Source organism: Gouania willdenowi, unplaced genomic scaffold, assembly GCF_900634775.1.
Source record: "Gouania willdenowi unplaced genomic scaffold, fGouWil2.1 scaffold_32_arrow_ctg1, whole genome shotgun sequence".
NCBI lineage: Eukaryota > Metazoa > Chordata > Actinopteri > Blenniiformes > Gobiesocidae > Gouania > Gouania willdenowi.
This window is the reverse complement of record NW_021145091.1, coordinates 29,209-49,147: the sequence shown is the minus strand read 5'-3', so window position 1 is coordinate 49,147 and position 19,939 is coordinate 29,209. Positions and strand designations below refer to the sequence as shown.

The following is a 19,939-nucleotide window of genomic DNA, read 5'->3' as shown; positions in this document are numbered from 1 at the left end:
CAGGGGTTGGACTCTCTTCTACTCTGGAGTCGCCAATGGTGAGAGGCGCCGGGCCGGGGTGGCTATACTTCTTGCCCCCCAACTTAGTGCCTGTACGTTGGAGTTTACCCTGGTAGACGAGAGGGTAGCCTCCCTCCGCCTTCGGGTGGGGGGACGGATCATGACTGTTGTTTGTGCCTATGGGCTAAACAGCAGCTCGGAGTATCCACCCTTCTTGGATTCCTTAGAGGGAGTACTGGAGAGTGCTCCTTCTGGGGATTCCCTCGTTCTGCTGGGGGACTTCAACGCTCACGTTGGCAGCGACAGTGAGACCTGGAGAGGCGTGATTGGGAGGAACGGCCCCCCGGATCGGAACCCGAGCGGTGTTTTGTTGTTGGACTTCTGTGCTCGCCACAGATTGTCCATAACAAACACCATGTTCAAGCATAAGGGTGTCCATATGTGCACTTGGCACCAGGACACCCTAGGGCGCAGTTCGATGATCGACTTCGTAGTCGTGTCATCGGACTTGCGGCCGCATGTCTTGGACACTCGGGTAAAGAGAGGGGCGGAGCTGTCAACTGATCACCACCTGGTGGTGAGTTGGCTCCGATGGCGGGGGAGGATGCCGGTTAGACCTGGCAGACCCAAACGTATAGTGAGGGTCTGCTGGGAACGCCTGGCAGAGTCTCCCCCGTCAGAAGGAGCTTCAACTCCCACCTCCGGGAAAACTTCAACCATGTCTCGGAGGAGGCGGGGGACATTGAGTCCGAGTGGGCCATGTTCCGTGCTTCTGTTGCTGAGGCGACTGATCGGTGCTGTGGCCGCAAGGTAGTCGGTGCCTGTCGTGGCGGCAATACCCGAACCCGTTGGTGGACACCGGGGGTGAGGGATGCCGTCAAGCTGAAGAAGGAGTCCTACAGGGCCTTTTTGGCCTGTGGGACTCCGGAGGCAGCAGACAGGTACCGACGGGCCAAGCAGAGTGCAGCCACGGCGGTCGCCGAGGCAAAAGCCCGGACATGGGAGGAGTTTGGGGAGGCCATGGAGAACGACTTCCGGACGGCTTCGAAGAGATTCTGGACCACTATCCGGCGTCTCAGGAGGGGGAAGCAGTGCACCGTCAACACTATGTATGGTGCGGGTGGTGCGCTGCTGACCTCGACTCGAGACGTTGTGGATCGGTGGGGGGAATACTTCGAAGACCTCCTCAATCCCACCGACACGCCTTCCAATCAGGAAGCAGGGCCCACGGACCCGAGAGTGGGCTCTCCTATCTCTAAGGCTGAGGTTGCCGAGGTGGTTAAAAAGCTCCTCGGTGGCAGGGCTCCGGGGGTGGATGAGATCCGCCCGGAGTTCCTCAAGGCCCTGGATGTTGTGGGGCTGTCATGGCTGACACGACTCTGCAACATCGCGTGGACATTGAGGGCAGTGCCTCTGGATTGGCAGACCGGGGTGGTGGTCCCCCTTTTTAAGAAGGGGGACCGGAGGGTGTGTTCCAATTATAGAGGGATCACACTCCTCAGCCTCCCCGGTAAGGTCTATTCAGGGGTACTGGAGAGGAGGGTCCGCCGGATAGTTGAACCTCGGATTCAGGAGGAGCAATGTGGTTTTCGTCCTGGCCGTGGAACTGTGGACCAGCTCTACACCCTCAGCAGGGTCCTTGAGGGGTGATGGGAATTTGCCCAACCAGTCCACATGTGTTTTGTGGACTTGGAAAAGGCATTTGACCGTGTCCCTCGGGGATTCCTGTGGGGGGTCCTCCGGGAGTATGGGGTATCGAACCTCCTGATAGGAGCTGTTCGTTCCCTGTATAACCGGAGTCAGAGTCTGGTCCGCATTGCCGGCAGTAAGTCGAAATCGTTTCCGGTGAGGGTTGGACTCCGCCAAGGCTGCCCTTTGTCACCGATTCTGTTCATAACTTTTATGGACAGAATTTCTAGGCGCAGTCAGGGCGTTGAGGGGGTCCGGTTCGGGGGCCTCAGTATTGCATCACTGCTTTTTGCAGATGATGTGGTCCTGTTGGCTCCAACACACCGTGACCTTCAACTCTCACTGGATCGGTTCGCAGCCGAGTGTGAAGCGGCCGGAATGAGAATCAGCACCTCCAAATCCGAGTCCATGGTTCTCGACCGGAAAAAGGTGGAGTGCCTTCTCCGGGTTGGAGATGAGGTTCTGCCCCAGGTGGAGGAGTTCAAGTACCTCGGGGTCTTGTTCACGAGTGAGGGAAGGATGGAGCGAGAGATCGACAGGCGGATTGGTGCGGCGTCTGCAGTGATGCAGAGCCTGCACCAGTCCGTCATTGTGAAAAGGGAGCTGAGCCGAAATGCAAAGCTCTCGATTTACAGGTCGGTCTACGTTCCAACCCTCACCTATGGTCATGAACTTTGGGTCATGACCGAAAGAACAAGATCACGGGTACAAGGGGCCGAAATGAGTTTCCTCCGTAGGGTGGCTGGGCTCTCCCTTAGAGATAGGGTGAGAAGCTCAGTCATTCGGGAGGGGCTCAAAGTAGAGTCGCTGCTCCTCCGCATCGAGAAAAGCCAGATGAGGTGGCTCGGGCACCTAATTAGGATGCCCCCTGAACGCCTCCCTAGTGAGGCGTTCAGGGCACATCCCTCCAGAAGGAGGCCCCGGGGAAGACCCAGGACACGCTGGAGAGACTATGTCTCTCAGCTGGCCTGGGAACGTCTCGGGGTCCCCCCGGAAGAGCTGGAGGAAGTGGCCGGGGAGAGGGAAGTCTGGGCCTCCCTACTGAGGATGCTTTCCCCCGCGACCCGGAAACGGCTAAGCGGGAGAAGATGGATGGATGGATGGAAAGTTTGACTTATCTGACTGCTTTATTTCGCTTAATGCGTCTTAATAATACAAATATTAATAATAACAAACCGGTGCGCCTCCTAGTGAGGCGTTCAGGGCACGTCCCTCCAGAAGGAGGCCCCGGGGAAGACCCAGGACACGCTGGAGAGACTATGTCTCTCAGCTGGCCTGGGAACGTCTCGGGGTCCCCCCGGAAGAGCTGGAGGAAGTGGCCGGGGAGAGGGAAGTCTGGGCCTCCCTACTGAGGATGCTGCCCCCGCGACCCGGAAACGGCTAAGCGGGAGAAGATGGATGGATGGATGGAAAGTTTGACTCATCTGACTGCTTTATTTCGCTTAATGCGTCTTAATAATACAAATATTAATAACAACAAACCGGTGCGCCTTATAATCCGGTGCGCCTTATAGTCCGAAAAATACGGTAAGTCATCAATGCAATAATATGAACAACTTTAAATGATCTAAAACCCATATATTATCATATGTAGACATATAATCAGATTATAACTGACATAAAACAGACACTCTGTGGTTCTAGAAAAAGAATCAATACATTCATCAACTCAGAAATAAAACCACTTTATTATAGGAATCAACTGTTTCATTTCTCATAGAACACATTGATTTCATGACACAGTTTAGCCAAGAGATTGTGAACTAGTTTTTCTACTACTTTGGAGAAACATGATAGAATAGATATTGGTCTTGAATTAGAAAATAAGGATCTTCAAGTCGGTCTTCCTTTAGTTCTGCATCTAACTTCTGATCCCACAGTGCAATAGACTCACACAGAATTCAACTAATCTAAGTCCAACAAAAAGATCTGCTCATATCTACAGTAGATCTGTTGGTAGAAGCTTTAAAAGGCAGCTGTGATGCAGCTATTTGGTCTCTGAGTTCATCACTAATCAAACATCACTGACAATTACACTCATTTAATAAAAAACACACCAGCCACGAACCAACCACCCTAAATGAGATGAGTTTTAGACCTTGAGGACTCAGAGACACGTCTGTCTGTCTGTCTGTCTGCCTGTCTCACAGAGGACTCAGAAACACTGAGGAACCAATGGAACTCAAGGAACCAAACCCAAACCCAAACCCAGGATACAGAGTGTCAGTGAAGGAGGTACAGACGGTGTGGATGAGCGTCAGAGAGTCAGAGGAGACTTCATAGAAGGACAGACGTCCAGCAGTACAGTCTACATACGCTCCTACTCTACCAGAGGAACCACAGGGACAGGAGGTACGTGTTTCTACATTATTGTGTCTGAAGGAGTAAAAACCACTGAAGCATTCCAGACTCCAGGACTGATTATTAAATCCAAACCAACAATCATTACTGTATCCTTTCCTTCTGATTCCTCTGTAACTCACTGCTATATAAACATCTCCATTCCTCTCCACCTCCCAGTAACAGCGACCAGTCAGACCAGTACTACACAGAACCTGCCAGTAGTGATCAAATCTGTCCTGATGATCAGGATAAAGTTCCTCCTCCTTCACCCATGTCACCGTCCTGTTGTTGTCAGACAGTCTGAGGTTTCTGTTGATGGAGTTTGTGTCGAGGTGAATGTGACAGAAATCTGATGAGACACAAAGAAACAACAGTTGATCATGTGATGCTTCATTCTCTCTGTATCACTGACATGTTCATTCACTCAGAGCTTCATGAGGACACTTTGAATGAACACACACACACACTTACACTTCCTCACACCAGCTTTGATCCTCTGCTCTCCTCCATGGTCCGCCCTGCAGGAGCAAACACAGGCAGTGATTTACACACCTAAAGAGTCCAAAGTGCTGCTCAGAAACCTGATGCCATCTCCATCAAGCTCTCCATGTTTCTACTGGTTTGTCTTCAACAGCTTCACCTTCTTCATCTCCTTCAAAGTGTTCCTATCTTCATCTTCACTGATTGGTTCCACCTCCTCTGACCTTTTCTCTCATTCCTTCATCAGCTCCTCATAGTTCTCCATCAGCCTCTCCTCACTCCTCACTACCTTCTTATCTCTGTCCTTCATCCCTCTAACCTGTCCCATTCCTCCTCCTTTAGTGTCCCACCTCTCACACCTTCATCACATTCCTCTGATACAACTCTCTGTCACACATGTGATGGGAATTGATGTGAACATGTGATGAGCTGCTGTGATGTGTCTCACCTCAGAGTGTGCAGTCTCTGAGAGAGCAGCTTCACTGCTGAGTCTCCTGGATGGTTGTAGCTCAGGTCCAGCTCTCTCACACTGGAGGAGTTGGAGCTCAAAGCTGCTGCCAGAGAAGCCCCGCCCACCTCTGTGATGACACAACCTGACAGACTGGATTCAGAAAAACATTCACAACTCAGGAAACAAGTGAGGAGACGAGGAACAGGACAATATTGATGGAACATGTGATCCCACTGACCTGAGAAAGTCCAGTTTACAGTGAGGAGTCTTCAGTCCTTCACACAGCAGCTTCACTCCTGAATCCTGCAAATGGTTCTTACTCAGGTCCAGATGTTTCACACTGGAGGACTGAGAGCTGAGGACTGAGGACAGAGCTGCACAGCTTTTCTCTGAGAGACCACAGGAACTCAGTCTTTGGGAGAAAGACATTCACTTTTTAATAATGTAGGGAACCAAACCACTTCAATCTGAATTTTAGCCAAAAGACCCTCTTTCTAACAGGAATAACCGAGGAACCTGTTTCTTTATCACAAACTGATCCAGTAACTTTGAAGTGCATATCTAACCCCACGATGCTTCCTTTGAACCCAATAACAGAGCCAAAAAGACTGGCTCTAACACTTTAAACTTTTCAGTACAAACTCTTTTTATGACTCCACACAGGGGGAAAAACCCCCGTCTTCTCTCCCTTCCACAAACAGATACTTTTGGGACGCTGCAAGATCACAGAACTTGTTCCATTGATCCCTGGCCACCTGTGGTGAACTGACACTTCCCAGGCCTCCTCTAAGAGACTGGAAGGGAAAACACTTTTCCAAACCAAATGAGAACCAAGAAACTGTTACAATGCTTGAAAAGTCACAAAGAAAACATTTTTGGAATGGTTCCTGCAGAAATTGAGATTACAATTATTGTCTGTCATAAGCCACTCTTTTCAGGTGATTCTATCCCCCACAAAATGATATATAAAAAGTGCATAAAATACCAGAAAACATCATGGAACCATATAGTAAAGAAAAGCATAACATGAGCTTTGACATTCATGTTTACAAGTAATTACAAGTAAAAGTCATTAACTGGTTTCTGAGGTAATACTAAGCTATTTTACAGTCATGTTTGGTATCCAAGTGTCTCACAATACATGATATTTCAATAAATTTGATGTTGAAAAGATTAAATATGCTGAACTCATTATTATGGTTCATATGTAAATCTAGGAATCATCCCTCATGTTTGTCATTGTCTCAAATATACACACACCCCAGGAACACCCACAGGCAGCCAGCTGAGATGCTGGCAACTTTAAACCAATCAACAAAACTCAGTCTTGGGAGGCGAGCCCCAAAGGTCATCTTTTAAAAGGAAGAAAGCCACCCAGAACATTAGTTTTGGGACGCAGGCCATTTCATGCTCAACGTGTTTCCCTTCCCCATCTATTCATGTATTTTATTTTATTCTCTGTTGATGGCTGGGCCGCCGTGTGGGGATCGGGAGGGTGCGGTCGGGCATGGCGGGGCGGTGGGTCTCTGGGGGTCATGGGGGGGTGTTGCTGGGGGCTCTTTTTTGTGGGGTCTCTCCGGGCGGTGCTGGCCTGGTGGGGCGTGGGGGTGCCCCTTCCCTACGGGTGGGGCTTGGTGCTTGTCTCATCTCCTGGTTGCCTTGGGGGCGCGCCTTGTGGCGTGTGGGTCTGGGGTGGCCTGCCACGCAGGTGTAGGGGATGGGCGCGCTGGGGGGTGCTGGCCTCTGCGTCGGGGTTGGAGTGAGGTTGCTTGGCTGTCCGGGATGGTGCTCTTTGCTGGAGGGTGGCTCTAGCTGTTCCGGCGGTTGAGGTCGGCATCAGCCGCTTGGTAGGTCTGTCCTGCTATCTGCGGGCTGGCAGGTGGGTGGGTTCTGCGCCTTTGGCGGGGGGCTGCTGCTCCGCATTAGTTGTTTGCCGTTGGGGTGCCTCGCTCCCGCGGTGGTGGCCGCCGGTCGCCCTTGTGCCGGGGGGGGGGGGCATGGACTTCTGTTCTTGCACCATCTAGGGCTGTGCAGTCTTGCTGGGTTGTGGCCTGTTCGTGGGCTGGGGTGGGGGGGCGCCCCCCACGGGGGTTTGGCCCGAGGGCTCGCCCTTGGGGGTTCCCTGTCCTACGGTGGTGCCCTTGGGGTTCGCCGGTCCTGGCGGGGGTCTTCCGGGGCTGGTGGTGCGGGCCGTGCCCTACCATGCCTGTGGGTGCGGCACCGGGCTCTGCGGTGTGGCTGGGCCCTTTGGTGGGGGGTGGGGGGGCTGTCTAGGGCTCATTGTGTGGGCGGCATCAAGGAAAGGCGATCTGGCGCACTCTGGGGTGCTTGGTCGGTGTGCCTGGGGGCCGGCGGGGCAACTTGCAGCATCCCCTTGGTGCCCTCGGCGACTATGGGCGTGGATGCCGTCCCTGGGGGTGCTGCTCTTGGTGTTGCTTCCGTTCCGGGTCCTTCTGGCCTGGGGTCTGGTCCCTGCTGGCTCTGGGCCCGCCGGCGTGGGTCTGGCCGTCTGCTGGGCTTGGGCCTTGGCTCCGCTGCTGGGGTCTCGGGCGGGGGGCTCTCTGGGCCCTCCCCTCAGGGGTTGGGTACTTGGGTGTGGGGGGCGGGATGCTGGCGGGGGGCCTTGGGGTTGGGGGTTGGGGTCGGTGGCGGGATGCCCTGGGTGCTCGGCTGCTTGGGGCTTCCTCGGATGTGTGTGTGGGGGGCGGTGGCTGCCTCTCAGCCTGGGCTCTTGGGGGCGTCTGGGGGTTGCTCGGCCGTTGGAGGGTGGCCTGGGGCTCCCTGGCCCCCACTCTTTCTGCTGGCCTGGCTGCATCTGTGGGGCCGGGGCAGTTCCTGGGTTTGCAGTAGCGTTTTTTTGCACATATACTGGTATATGATGCACTGGCACGCCTTGGGATGTGGGATGAAACTCATACTGGGCTTAACTTTAGACACGTTAATCCCAAATACCTGCTTTAGGTACTACCACTCACTCATTCGCCCTGTCCACAGCCACCACCATTATAGCTAAGCTTCACACTTGTCACTATACTGGCTTGATTACACCACACAATAAGCACAATATATTCTACAACTTCACATCTCATCCTCATCATCATCATCATCATCAATCTTTATTTGTATAGCGCCAAATCATAACCAATGGTATCTCAAGGCACTTTACAGTAGAGCAGTCTTAAGGACGGATTATTATATCTTAGTTCATAAGCAAGGTAGTAATTTCATTGTACAGGAAAACGTGTTTCTAACTGCACATATGACAATAAATACTTTGAATTTAAATTTAATGTAATCCTTAATCACCCCACCACCTAGCAATTAAAATGAATAAATGACAGACCTTTTTTACTCTTTACTCTACACATTTAATTCAGTCTCCGTAAAATAATCACAGTGAGTTTTGTTTCCAGTGTTTATATAGATCTGGGTCCATATCCATGATTACCATCGGTAATGTTGTTGTTTAGGTGGATCCTTCGTATTTTCCCAAGTCTTCCATCGTTTTGACGAGGATTGGTTTTCCGTCTTCTTCTCCCAGTGATGTGATGTAAATCCTGCAGTTCCTTGTCCAAGTCTTCACAATTTTTCCTCCTTTTTTTATTTGGCGTGCCTTCCATGCAATGCTTGCATTTTGTTTCGTCAGGTTTTCATTGATGTACACCTTCGTTCCCTTGAGTTTATTTCCTTGCTTCAGTAGTTGTCCTTTGAATTTCATATTCGTGAAGGTTATTTTTACAGCTCTGTTATCATTTTTCTTTGGCAGGAGATGGCAGTAGTTGATGTTGTGTGGGTTCAGGACAATGTCCTTCGACTCCAGGTAGTCAATGACCTGTTGTTCAATCGATTTTGTTTCTTCGTCACTCGTGTAGCTCCTGGGTTTTATCTTTAGGCCTGTGATGATGACATCTTTCTCTCTTTCCTTTTGTTCCAGCTGTTCAACCCTGGTGTTCAACAATTTTATCTCCTCAGCATTTCTTTCATTCTTTTCTTTCAGTACCTTTGCTTCGCTTTGTAGTTTTTCCAGTGAGTTTTCCAGCGTCTTTTCCAACGACTTTATCTCGGCAGATAGGTTTCGTAGACCCTCGCATATCATCTCCTTGACCTCTTCCAAACCCGAATTGGGTTCTGAAGGGCCTCCCTGCGGTTTTTTCACCATTTTCCTTCAGTCTTGGGCCCAATTTTTCAGGCTGTTCAGCTGTAGCCAGCTGTAGCCAAGGTCGTGTTATCGGAGCGAATGAAAAACACATCTGCTCTCTCCAAAGACCAGAGACTTTTTTTTATATATATATATATAGCCTCTACACGGGATGTACCACCGAAACATAACTGAAGTGGCGGATATCAAGAAATCTTACCAATGGCTAGACAGAGATGGACTAAAGGACAGCACAGAGGCACTCATCATGGCTGCACAGGAGCAGGCCTTTAGCACCAGAGCAATAGAGGCCCAGATCTACCACACCAGATAAGACCCCAGGTGTAGACTGTGCAAAGAGGCCAATGAGACAATCCAGCACATAACTGCAGGGTGTAAGATGCTGGCAGGGAAAGCTTACATAAAGCTCCCTAACCAAGTGGCTGGTATAGTGTACAGGAACATCTGTGCAGAGTATGGGCTGGAAACCCCAAGCTCAAAGTGGGAAACACCTCCAAAGGTGGTAGAGAATGACCGAGCCAAGATCCTGTGGGACTTCCAGATACAGACGGACAGAATGGTAATGGAGAACCAACCAGACATTGAGGTGGTGGACAAAGAGCAGAGGAAAGCCGTTGTGGTCGACATAGCAATACCAAGCGACTTCAACATCAGGAAAAAGGAACACGAGAAACTAGAGAAATACCAGGGGCTCAGAGAAGAGTTGGAGAAAACCTGGAGGGTGAAGGCATCAGTGGTGCCCGTGGTCATTGGGGCACTCGGGGCAGTGACCCCCAAACTGGAGGAGTGGCTCCAGCAGATCCCAGGAAATATATCAGACATCTCGGTCCAGAAATGTGCAGTTCTAGGAACAGCAAAGATACTGCACAGAACCCTCAAGCTCCCAGGCCTCTGGTAGAGGACCCGAGCTTGGAGGAAAAAAGAGAGACCGCCCGCGGAGGGTGAGGAAGAGATTTTTATTTTTATATATATATATTGTGTGTGTAAAAGTAACTCAGTTAAATAGAAAGTATTTGCATGAAAAAACCCTCCAACGTAGTTTGTTAATAATGGTTATTAGCATAATTAGCAGCATTTTTGGAGGAAAAGTGATGGTGGATGTTTTATTCCTTTAAAACCGCAACAATTTCTTTACAAATAATAAGGCATACAGCCTTTGACAGGACTTCAGTGAAAAGTATTTACTTGTTCATTCATTATTAAACACTCAGCACTCACTGTCGACTCTTCTTTTCTTTGGGCCACTCATTGTTGTAGATGTGTATCGCTGTGTCAGCGCCGCGGTTTTGCTCCGTCAATCTCCACCTGGCTCGTAAGGCGCGCTACACTGCTTTGGAGCCAGGTGTATTCACGCGACACCACGTGATCCGGCAATAAAACATCAACAAACATTTTACTTTCATTATCCGACGTGGAAAAACTGTTTATCTGGCCAGATATCCAAGTTTCCGCTTCTACCATGAGTAAGTTTTTCTGCCGCTTCTTCTTCTTCTTCTTCTTCTTTGTGGGTGTGTTATGTCGGCGACCAATCTAACTCTGCATTCTTCCTCATGTTACATTTTCTGTCCATAACTAGTATGATGTCAGGCATCACAGGACTAAGTCAAAGGAATGCAGTCATAATTATGACATTGTAACGGACTGAGACCCAATGTAGTTTATTCAACGAGTGTTGTAGTTTCCCATTGCCATGAAGGCATCATTGTTACATGCAGCTTTCTCTCCCAATGTTCGTCTTTGTTTACATGTGTTCTGCATGTGGATTGGCTGGGTGGCTGGAAAAGGGCGGGCGTAAGTGGAGAACGGGAGAACATTTGGTTCCCATGGGTGTTGAGATAAATGATTGAGCAAGACGGTTCATTTTGTGTTTTAATTGTTTATTTTGGCTTCGGCGGGCCGGATTAAAAAGACCAACGGGCCGGATGTGGCCCGCGGGCCATAGTTTGCCCACCTTTGTTATAGTGTTATTGTGAAGTTTAGCTAATAGTGCATATATTCACCTGAGAACTGATGATGTCTGTGCGTTACAGACCCTGGCTGTGAGTGTGCACCAAACTGTAGAACCACATTTTGAGCCCTGGGCACAAACCATCTTGTTGGGCCCCTCATGTAAGTTTTAATATGTACACTTTTTGTTACCTGGAAACTACACTAGTATTCTGATAAAAACTTTATTTTTTCTTCACATTAACCGAAAAGTTCCCAACCTTTTTTGGGTTGTGACCCAATTTTAATATCACAAATATCCATATTTTTTCTAGAATTAGTTTTTGATCATGTTTATTAAAGTGTGTTACAAATACAGAGTAGTCAGGATTAGATATTTATATACTGTATTTTATTTGAACTACATTTATATATTTGAGAAAGCTTATGTGTAGGATACAGTTATTTGATATTCATTATGTGTGATGTTTATTTGAAAAACAATAATTCAAAAAAGTTTAAACATAGATATTTATTGAGTTTTTACCTAATTTTTTAACCAATTACTAGCCCTTTAAACCCAATTTTAATTCCAGGCTGACCCCACATTGGGTCCTCACCCCAAGGTTGAACAAAATTGCAATAACCTAATGACTCCATATCCATTGTTTGTATTTTATAAATCTGTTCTACTATATTTTAATGGTTTATTGAATATTGCATTGAATTGAATAAAGCTGACTGAGTCAGAAAGCAGCTGTGATTCACTGCTCACCTTAGGGAGGAGATAGTGGGCATGTCCTCATACCGAGGGCTGTAGAACACATTTCACAACTATTCACTGACTAAGTTTTGGGTGTGTGTGAGGCGAGAGGACTCTGAGCTGGGAAATCTAGCTGCTGGACATTTCATCTCCTTTGGACCCACATACTTGTGTGAGACTTCATTCTCAGCAATGATAAAAACTAAACAGAGAAAGAGGCTCTTCCAAGGTCTTGAAAATAGCCTCATAATTGCAGTAGCCTCCCTAGCACCAAGAATAAAAAAGGTCACACAGGAGACACAAACCCATGTCTCACACTGAAATGGACCACTTTGAGTGTGTATACAGCTGCTACAGATGCTGAATTTTCTTTGTTCCTTTTTCAGAGCACATAAGATCTTAATTTCTGTCAGGACATGAAGAAAATTTCAACCAAAAACTTAAAAAGTGTATCTGGAGAAAATCCCCAACCCTACCTTTAATTGACTGATTATTTTAAGCATTGGTTTTGATTTATTGATTGATTTTATTTAAGTGGCATGCACATGCGTGCCCAAAACATAAGCAATAAAACAGATGTCTACAGGCCAGTTTCACAAGCATAAACTGTGACAAAGAACATCCAACCACAAACATCCTACACTAAACTTCTCATACTGGATACTAAAGAGTTTGTCTTCTTTCCCACGCTGTACAAATAAAACAAACAAAAGCTAAAGTCTCTTTTCTATAAAGCCAACTCATAATCTCCCCCTCAGGTATCCAAAAAACATCTGGGTTAAACAAATGTACACGTTCAAATAAAACATTTTGTAAATCAAAATAAATGAAAATACAGCACAAATGAGACTTGTCGCCCACCACATCCAGATCTCACACAGTACAGAGTGGCTCCTCCTCCTCAGGGAGGCCTTGGAACCTGCCCACCTCCACTGCCAGGGGTAGTGTGCTAGTTCTCAGCTGGGCACAGAGGGAACGCTGCTTTTTACATAAATTTAAAAATATATATGGTTCAGTTTGAAACTCCTCTTTACATTTGTCTTGTGATAGGGTCAGCACCGACCCGTTTTTAGTTTTTAAATGCATAAAAGAGTCACATAAATTTGTTTATTGCATCAAGACTTTTTGACTTTGTCAGGAACCTATATTTCAACAAAATAGAAAAAAATAAAAAAAAGTTTTAACTAAATTATAAAATGCGCTGGTTGTTTTGTTAGGGTCGGTTTCGACCCAGTTATAATAATGAGATTATAAAGCAATAATTAGAGCCAAGACTGAAATCATAAGTGCACTGTCAGCTGACACACTGACAGCCAGCTCCTCTCCTAGACAGCCCTGCTTCAACACCTACCACAACAGCCACAGCCACAACCACAATCAGGCCCCCTGATTCTAAAAGAATCAATGTGCATACACATTAAAGCATCTGCAGACCTACGCCACACCTGGATTAGCACCTAAAAAACATACATATATCAGTCACACGTAGACGCAGGTGTGGCGTGAGTGAAGCTATAGCGATCAGGCGCTATGTAGCACCGTCTACGTAACATGTAAACACTTAGAAAAAAGTATTTGGCATCCAGGCGAGAAGGTGTATACATGTGTGCAGGTATGTAAGTGTGTGCGTGAGTGTGAGTGTTTAACGGACCACCATTGAGTCCGTTTACAGTCTGTGTCACGACACCTGTCCATAGAGTGGTAGTGACTGTAGTGTTACGCTCTGAGTCAGATCGTTGCTTTGATTGGACAAGATACAACACTCAACACCCACACACACTTACTGACTTGCATGCATTTATACGCCTATTCGCCTGGACGCCTAATATCATTTCCTTCATCAGCTCCTCATAGTTCTCCATCAGCCTCTCCTCACTCCTCACTACCTTCTCATCTCTGTCCTTCATCCCTCTAACCTGTCCCAGTCCTCCTCCTTTAGTGTCCCACCTCTCACAACTTCATCACATTCCTCTGATACAACTCTCTGTCACACATGTAATGGGGATTGATGTGAACATGTGATGAGCTGCTGTGATGTGTCTCACCTCAGAGTGTGCAGTCTCTGAGAGAGCAGCTTCACTGCTGAGTCTCCTGGATGGTTGTAGCTCAGGTCCAGCTCTCTCACACTGGAGGAGTTGGAGCTCAAATCTGATGCCAGAGAAGCCCCGCCCACATCTGTGTTCACACAACCTGAATAACTGGATTCAGAAAAAACATCCACAACTCAGGAAACAAGTGAGGAGACGAGGAACAGGACAATATTGATGGAACATGTGATCCACTGACCTGAGAGGGTCTAGTTTACAGTGAGGACTCTTCAGTCCTTCACACAGCAGCTTCACTCCTGAATCCTGCAGATAATTGTTACTCAGGTCCAGATGTTTCACACTGGAGGACTGAGAGCTGAGGACTGAGGACAGAGCTGCACAGCTTTTCTCTGAGAGACCACAGGAACTCAGTCTGTGGGAGAAAGACATCCACTTATTAATAATGTAGGGAACCAAACCACTTCAAACTGAATTTTAGCCAAAAGACCCACTTACTAACAGGATTAACCAAGGAACCGGTTTCATTATCTCGAACGAACCCAGTAACTTTGAAGTCCATATCTAACCCCAAGATGCTTCCTTTGAACCCAATAACAGAGCCAAAAAGACTGGCTCTAACACTTTGAACTTTTCAGTGCAAACTTTTTTTACGACTCCACACAGGGGAAAAACCCCTGTCTTCTCTCCCTTCCACAAACAGATATTTTTGGGACATTGCAAGATCACAGAACTTGTCCCATTGATCCCTGGCTACCTGTGGTGAACTGTCACACAAGGACACTTCCCAGAAAAATCCACAAATCAGGAAATAAGTGAGGAGACGAGGAACAGGACAATGTTGATTGAACATGTGATTTAGTCGACTAAAATCTTCATGTCATTCAGTGACTAAAATTAGACTACAACTGAAGTAGTCCTGATGACTAAATGTGGAGTGTTAGGTGCAGGTTTTTTCAGTTTGTTTCTGTATTCTCTCCCTGTCTTTCAGTGACTAACAAGGGATTGAAGCCACCTGATCAGGAGCTGCTGATTGGTTCTCCTCTGCTGTGTAGGACCAATCATCTCTGGAACCAGTCTTTATAAAGGACTGTCAGATTGTCTCTGTCTCTCTCTCCGTCCTGACACTGCATGTGCTGGTTTAGGAAACCACTTCTGTTGTTCATTGTAAGGAGGTACGGGATTCAGGCCAGTTGGGTGTCTTACATTTAGAGCACGTAGGAAACATTGTGTCTAAAAACATTAGACTAGAGGTTGGTATCACCCGACGACTAAAGTTAAGTTGCATTTTAGTCAGAAGACTGACTAAAACTATACACACTGACTGTTTGTTCAAACCAAAAATATAAATATATATAATTCTCAGTAGCTCTGTTTTATACACATCACTGACCTGAGAGAGTCCAGTTTACAGTGAGGACGCCTCAGACCATTACACAGCTGCTCCACTCCTGAATCTTGCAGATCATTGTTACTCAGGTCCAGATGTTTCACACTGGAGGACTGAGAGCTGAGGACTGAGGACAGAGCTGCACAGCTTCTCTCTGAGAGATCACAGGAACTCAGTCTGTGGGAGAAAGACATTCACTCATTAATAATAATCATTATCATCACATTATTGACAGGATTCAAACCTCTGCCGTACACTTAATCTGCTTTATTACCTCCACCAAGGAGTAGGCTTGGGCAGTATCAAAAGTTTGATACCGTTATACCACCTACCTATTTTATTTTAAACTGCAATTGTAGATTTTTCATAATATGTCTCCTTTAATGATGATATTGAAACTGATACGTTGCTATTTTTATGACTCTGTGGTGGATGGTATTACCGTATTACCACCCAAGCCTACCAAGGAGGAAAGATTTCAGCTGCCGGAAGGACTCCTGATCAATAAACTGATTCTTGTTCAGTTTAAAAAAAAAATGCCTATCTCTCATCCTCATATAAATTCATATCTGGGTTTGTAATTGATGGATCTGTATGAAAAGTGACTCAGTTATATTGGGTTGGTTAATCAATGATCCTACTGAGTTTCATCCAGATCAGATCCAGATTGTGCATTTCATTGATTTATTTTCTTTTTTAAAGTGTGTTTTCCATACATTGTGACCTACTGGATGTTTATTAATGGGATATAAATGTGGTTCTAAGCCTTTACAGTGTGAATGATCATGGTACCATGTTCAGGATCATGGATCATTGATAACTGATAATATCTGTGAAGAGGAGGTTCAGAGCTTGGTGGAGGTTTTTTACACGTTCATTTAGTCGACTAAACATTTTCATCATAGTTTTTATTTATTTATTTTTTACAAGTGACACTAACTAAACTATGACTCACTTAAGAAAAATACATGTTAACAAAAACTATATCAACATATATTTATATCTTCACTGACTAATAAAAACTAAACACTAATATATATTAGTGTACATATATATATATATATATATACACTATTTGGTCACCTCGGCTGAAATCCAATCAGAACTCATGTGATCATGTGGTCTGTGTTGATCACAGGGGTATTCCATAAAGGAGGGTTAACAAACTCTGGGTATCGGATTCAATTACAGCTGGTATGAAGTGGGTCAATCAACCCTGAGTATGTAAACCTTGGGTTTCTGACGTGCCCGCGCGCGATAAAAAGCCATCATCAATGGATCGAAGATGAGTCGAGCTGCCATGGCAACCACCCGGAAAATAGTGATTTATTCACCATAATGGGTGAAATAAGCAGGTGTTTGTGGAATATGAGCCTGTTCTAAAGGTGTGTTCAGTCGTCAGTGACTATAGTGGCTTAAATCACCCGTAATTAGTCACACTTTTTGGTCGCTTCATCACTTTATTGCTTCAGTGACGTGACGAGCGGTGAATAATATGATGAAAATGTGTCTGAGGAGACATGTCAGCAGCATAGGATGGCGACATTGAGAGCCCTCCCGTTACACTGGATATTAAGACAGTAAATGCTGCTTGATATTGCATCATTTATATTGATTTTTAATGTAATATTGTCGCTAGAGTCATCTCGACGTCCTAAAAAATGTCAAAAAAACACTGAAGCGGAACGCGAACCCGCGTCCCATCACTTCCAAGTGCAGCGTCACAACTCACTGCCCAACCATATCTTCAAATAGCTGTGATCTCCTCCTTTATATTATCCACAGGTTTGTATTCAGTGAACTTTACTACAGATGTCAGTAGATGTTTTAATGCAGATCAACCTCTGTGTGTTTCACTTAACTCATTCAGTGCCAGCCATTTTCAGATTTTCTACCCCTCTCAGTGCCAGCTGTTTTTGAGCATTTTGACTGAATTTAAAGACCAACAGAATATTTTCTACTATGACTATCTGAAATCTGACACCAGATTCTGAAAGATTGAAGCCTCTACTTTCATCAAAAAATAATTTGTGTCTGGCTCGTTTCGTTCTTTTGTAATCAGCCTTTGAATAGAGTAAATTTTACACAAATCTTCAGTTTCAGAGCAAAAAGCTGAGAAAACAGCCTTTTACTAAAAAACCCCGTCAGTGACTTTAAAGCTATTTTTTTTGCTTTAGTGACAACTAACATCTGAACATTGTTTCCTTATATAAAACAAAAAAAAAAAAACACTGAGACCAGGCTTTTGATGACAAAATTATTAATATTTATCTATCTGGGTCAGAGTTGAATGGATTTCTTACTGTATTTTGGCATTCCGCCAAGTTTCTCTCCCGTCAGTCTGCACACACGCAACTTCCTCTTCCTCCCGGACATGCAGAGTGTCACTGCAATCCCCGGTTTATCCCACCATCGCCACACTATTCATGAGTCCCACACATGTTCTGGTCGAGTATGCGCTGCTGGAAATGTCAACTCTCGTCCGTAGTGCCATTTTCTGTCTCTTTGCTCTGCTGAGCACGGATGATCTCTCATCCACAGGTGCACTGCTACCTCCTACATGTCACCTATTATTTTGCTATCTGGCTCACAAGCTGGGGGTATTTTGTACCGCTCCCCCCCTCCTCCTCCCCCCTCCTCCCGACATGCAGTGATGACCCGTTTGGCTCGTTTAGTTTTATCTCACCATCGCAACATTATCAATAATCTACTCATGTCCATACATGTTCTGTGCTAGTATGTGGTGCTGTGAGCTGCTGGATATGTCACAATATCACTCCATAGCGCCATAATCTCACTCGTTCCTGCTTCTTCCTCCTTTACTGGATAGCATCAGTGGCTAATCTCTCATCTAAATGTGTACTGCTGCCATCTTCAGGGCACAGTTGGTCACTACAACACCCCACAGCTTAGATATTGATGAGGGACCTCCGCCAGGGTGTTTTCTAGTAATCCCTGTGAAAAAACGCAAATGACGAGTTATCTCGTCAATGGCACTGAGTGAGTTAATGATCTACATCTACAATGTTAGAAAGAAAACTACCGTTTGCACACACACAAAAAAAAAAAACGTAAAGCAACACAACATTAGTAATGATGTGAACACATCTGTGGTGTGTGATGTTACTCATGTGTTTCAGAGAAGAGTGTTAAGGTTCATTAAAGTGTTCAGAAAGGGTGTTCAGGTGGGCGGAGCCAGGTAGAAACCCAGGGTTTCTTTGATAAAACCTGCCAGCGACCAGGTTAAGTTCACGGACAAAGTTGCCATGGTAACATACTCAGAGAAGAACATACCTCGCGTTTAGGAATGGGATACTCAAAGTTTCCTCATTTCAGCCTGAACATACTCAGAGTTTGAGCATAACCCGCTTTATAGAATACCCCTCACGTCTGTCTGTGTTTACAAATATTAATACCATCATATATCAGGTTGATCAACAGTAACTGAATATTTAAAAAATGAATAAACTCTAATGCTTTTTGTTTTAGTCGACTATATCTGTAATAGATTTAGTCGACTAAAATCTTCATGTCATTTAGTGACTAAAATTAGACTATAACTGAAATAGTCCTGATGACTAAATGTGGAGTGTTAGGTGCAAGTTTTGCTGTTTTCTCTCCCTGTCTTTCAGTGACTAACAAGGGATTGAAGCCACCTGATCAGGAGCTGCTGATTGGTTCTCCTCTGCTGTGTAGAACCAATCATCACTGGAGAAAGTCTTTATAAAGGACTGTCAGATTGTCTCTGTCTCTCTCCCCCTCCTGACACTGTATGTGCTGGTTTAGGAAACCACTTCTGTTGTTCATTGTAAGGAGGTACGGGATTCAGGCCAGTTGGGTATCTTACATTTACAGCACATAGGTAACGTTGTGTCTATAAATATTAGACAAAACTTTTACTTTTTAAAGATTATATAGTCAGCCTTTTTAAGTTCTTTTTGTTTCTGCTGAGATTAGAGAGGTTGATAGGCTGGGGTTATGTTTTATTAATTACATTGATTTGGAACAACCTATGGGTCCCTACCTCCCCCACATTTTATTGAAAAGTGCTCAGCCTAGAAATAAAAGGCCTGTTTGCACAATCTCTTTGTTGTGGTTCTTCAGTTGTGTCTTTGTTTCTTCAGTTGTGGTCTACCTTTTTGAGGCTTTAACATGGACTAAAATTAAGTTGCATTTTAGTCAAAAGACTATGACTAAAACTAAATCATTATGTGCTCTCCAAATGAACACTTGAGCTCTCTGAGTGCTCTTGTTACATTTACTAATGCAGATGACATGATTTATCTTTGATAAGTTGTCTGAGAAAAGATTTAAATGTAATTTTATAAGATATATTTATATTTTTGGTATGAACTCATATATATATATATATATATATAATTCTCAGTAGTTCTGTTTTATACACATCACAGAAGTCCAGCTTCAATTTGAGGGTTGTAAAAATGTTGAGTCCTTTGATTCCCTGTGATCCCACTGACCTGAGAGAGTCCAGTTTACAGTGAGGACTCTTCAGTCCTTCACACAGCAGCTTCACTCCTGAATCCTGCAGATCATTGTTACTCAGGTCCAGATGTTTCACACTGGAGGACTGAGAGCTGAGGCCTGAGGACAGAGCTGCACAGCTTCTCTCTGAGAGACCACAGAAACTCAACCTGATGAAGAATCAGAGAAACCTTACAGATGTTGTTTTGTG

The 19,939-nt window shown here is 45.6% G+C and overlaps 1 protein-coding gene across 1 annotated transcript in view; it reads right to left on the bottom strand.

The window, feature by feature from the left end:
- Nucleotides 1-3,358: 3,358 nt before the first annotated feature.
- The window catches only part of LOC114459553 (NACHT, LRR and PYD domains-containing protein 12-like), a 38,998-nt gene continuing 22,417 nt past the window's right edge, over nt 3,359-19,939 (bottom strand). Inside the window, exons 7-14 of the mRNA XM_028441758.1 lie at nt 19,725-19,898; nt 15,250-15,423; nt 14,098-14,271; nt 13,865-14,009; nt 6,635-6,775; nt 4,961-4,965; nt 4,504-4,550; nt 3,359-4,381 (exon numbers count right to left, since the gene is read on the bottom strand). Coding sequence (XP_028297559.1) covers nt 3,834-4,381; nt 4,504-4,550; nt 4,961-4,965; nt 6,635-6,775; nt 13,865-14,009; nt 14,098-14,271; nt 15,250-15,423; nt 19,725-19,898 — 1,408 coding nt within the window. The 3' untranslated portion in view covers nt 3,359-3,833. The remainder of the gene's footprint in view (nt 4,382-4,503; nt 4,551-4,960; nt 4,966-6,634; nt 6,776-13,864; nt 14,010-14,097; nt 14,272-15,249; nt 15,424-19,724; nt 19,899-19,939) is intronic.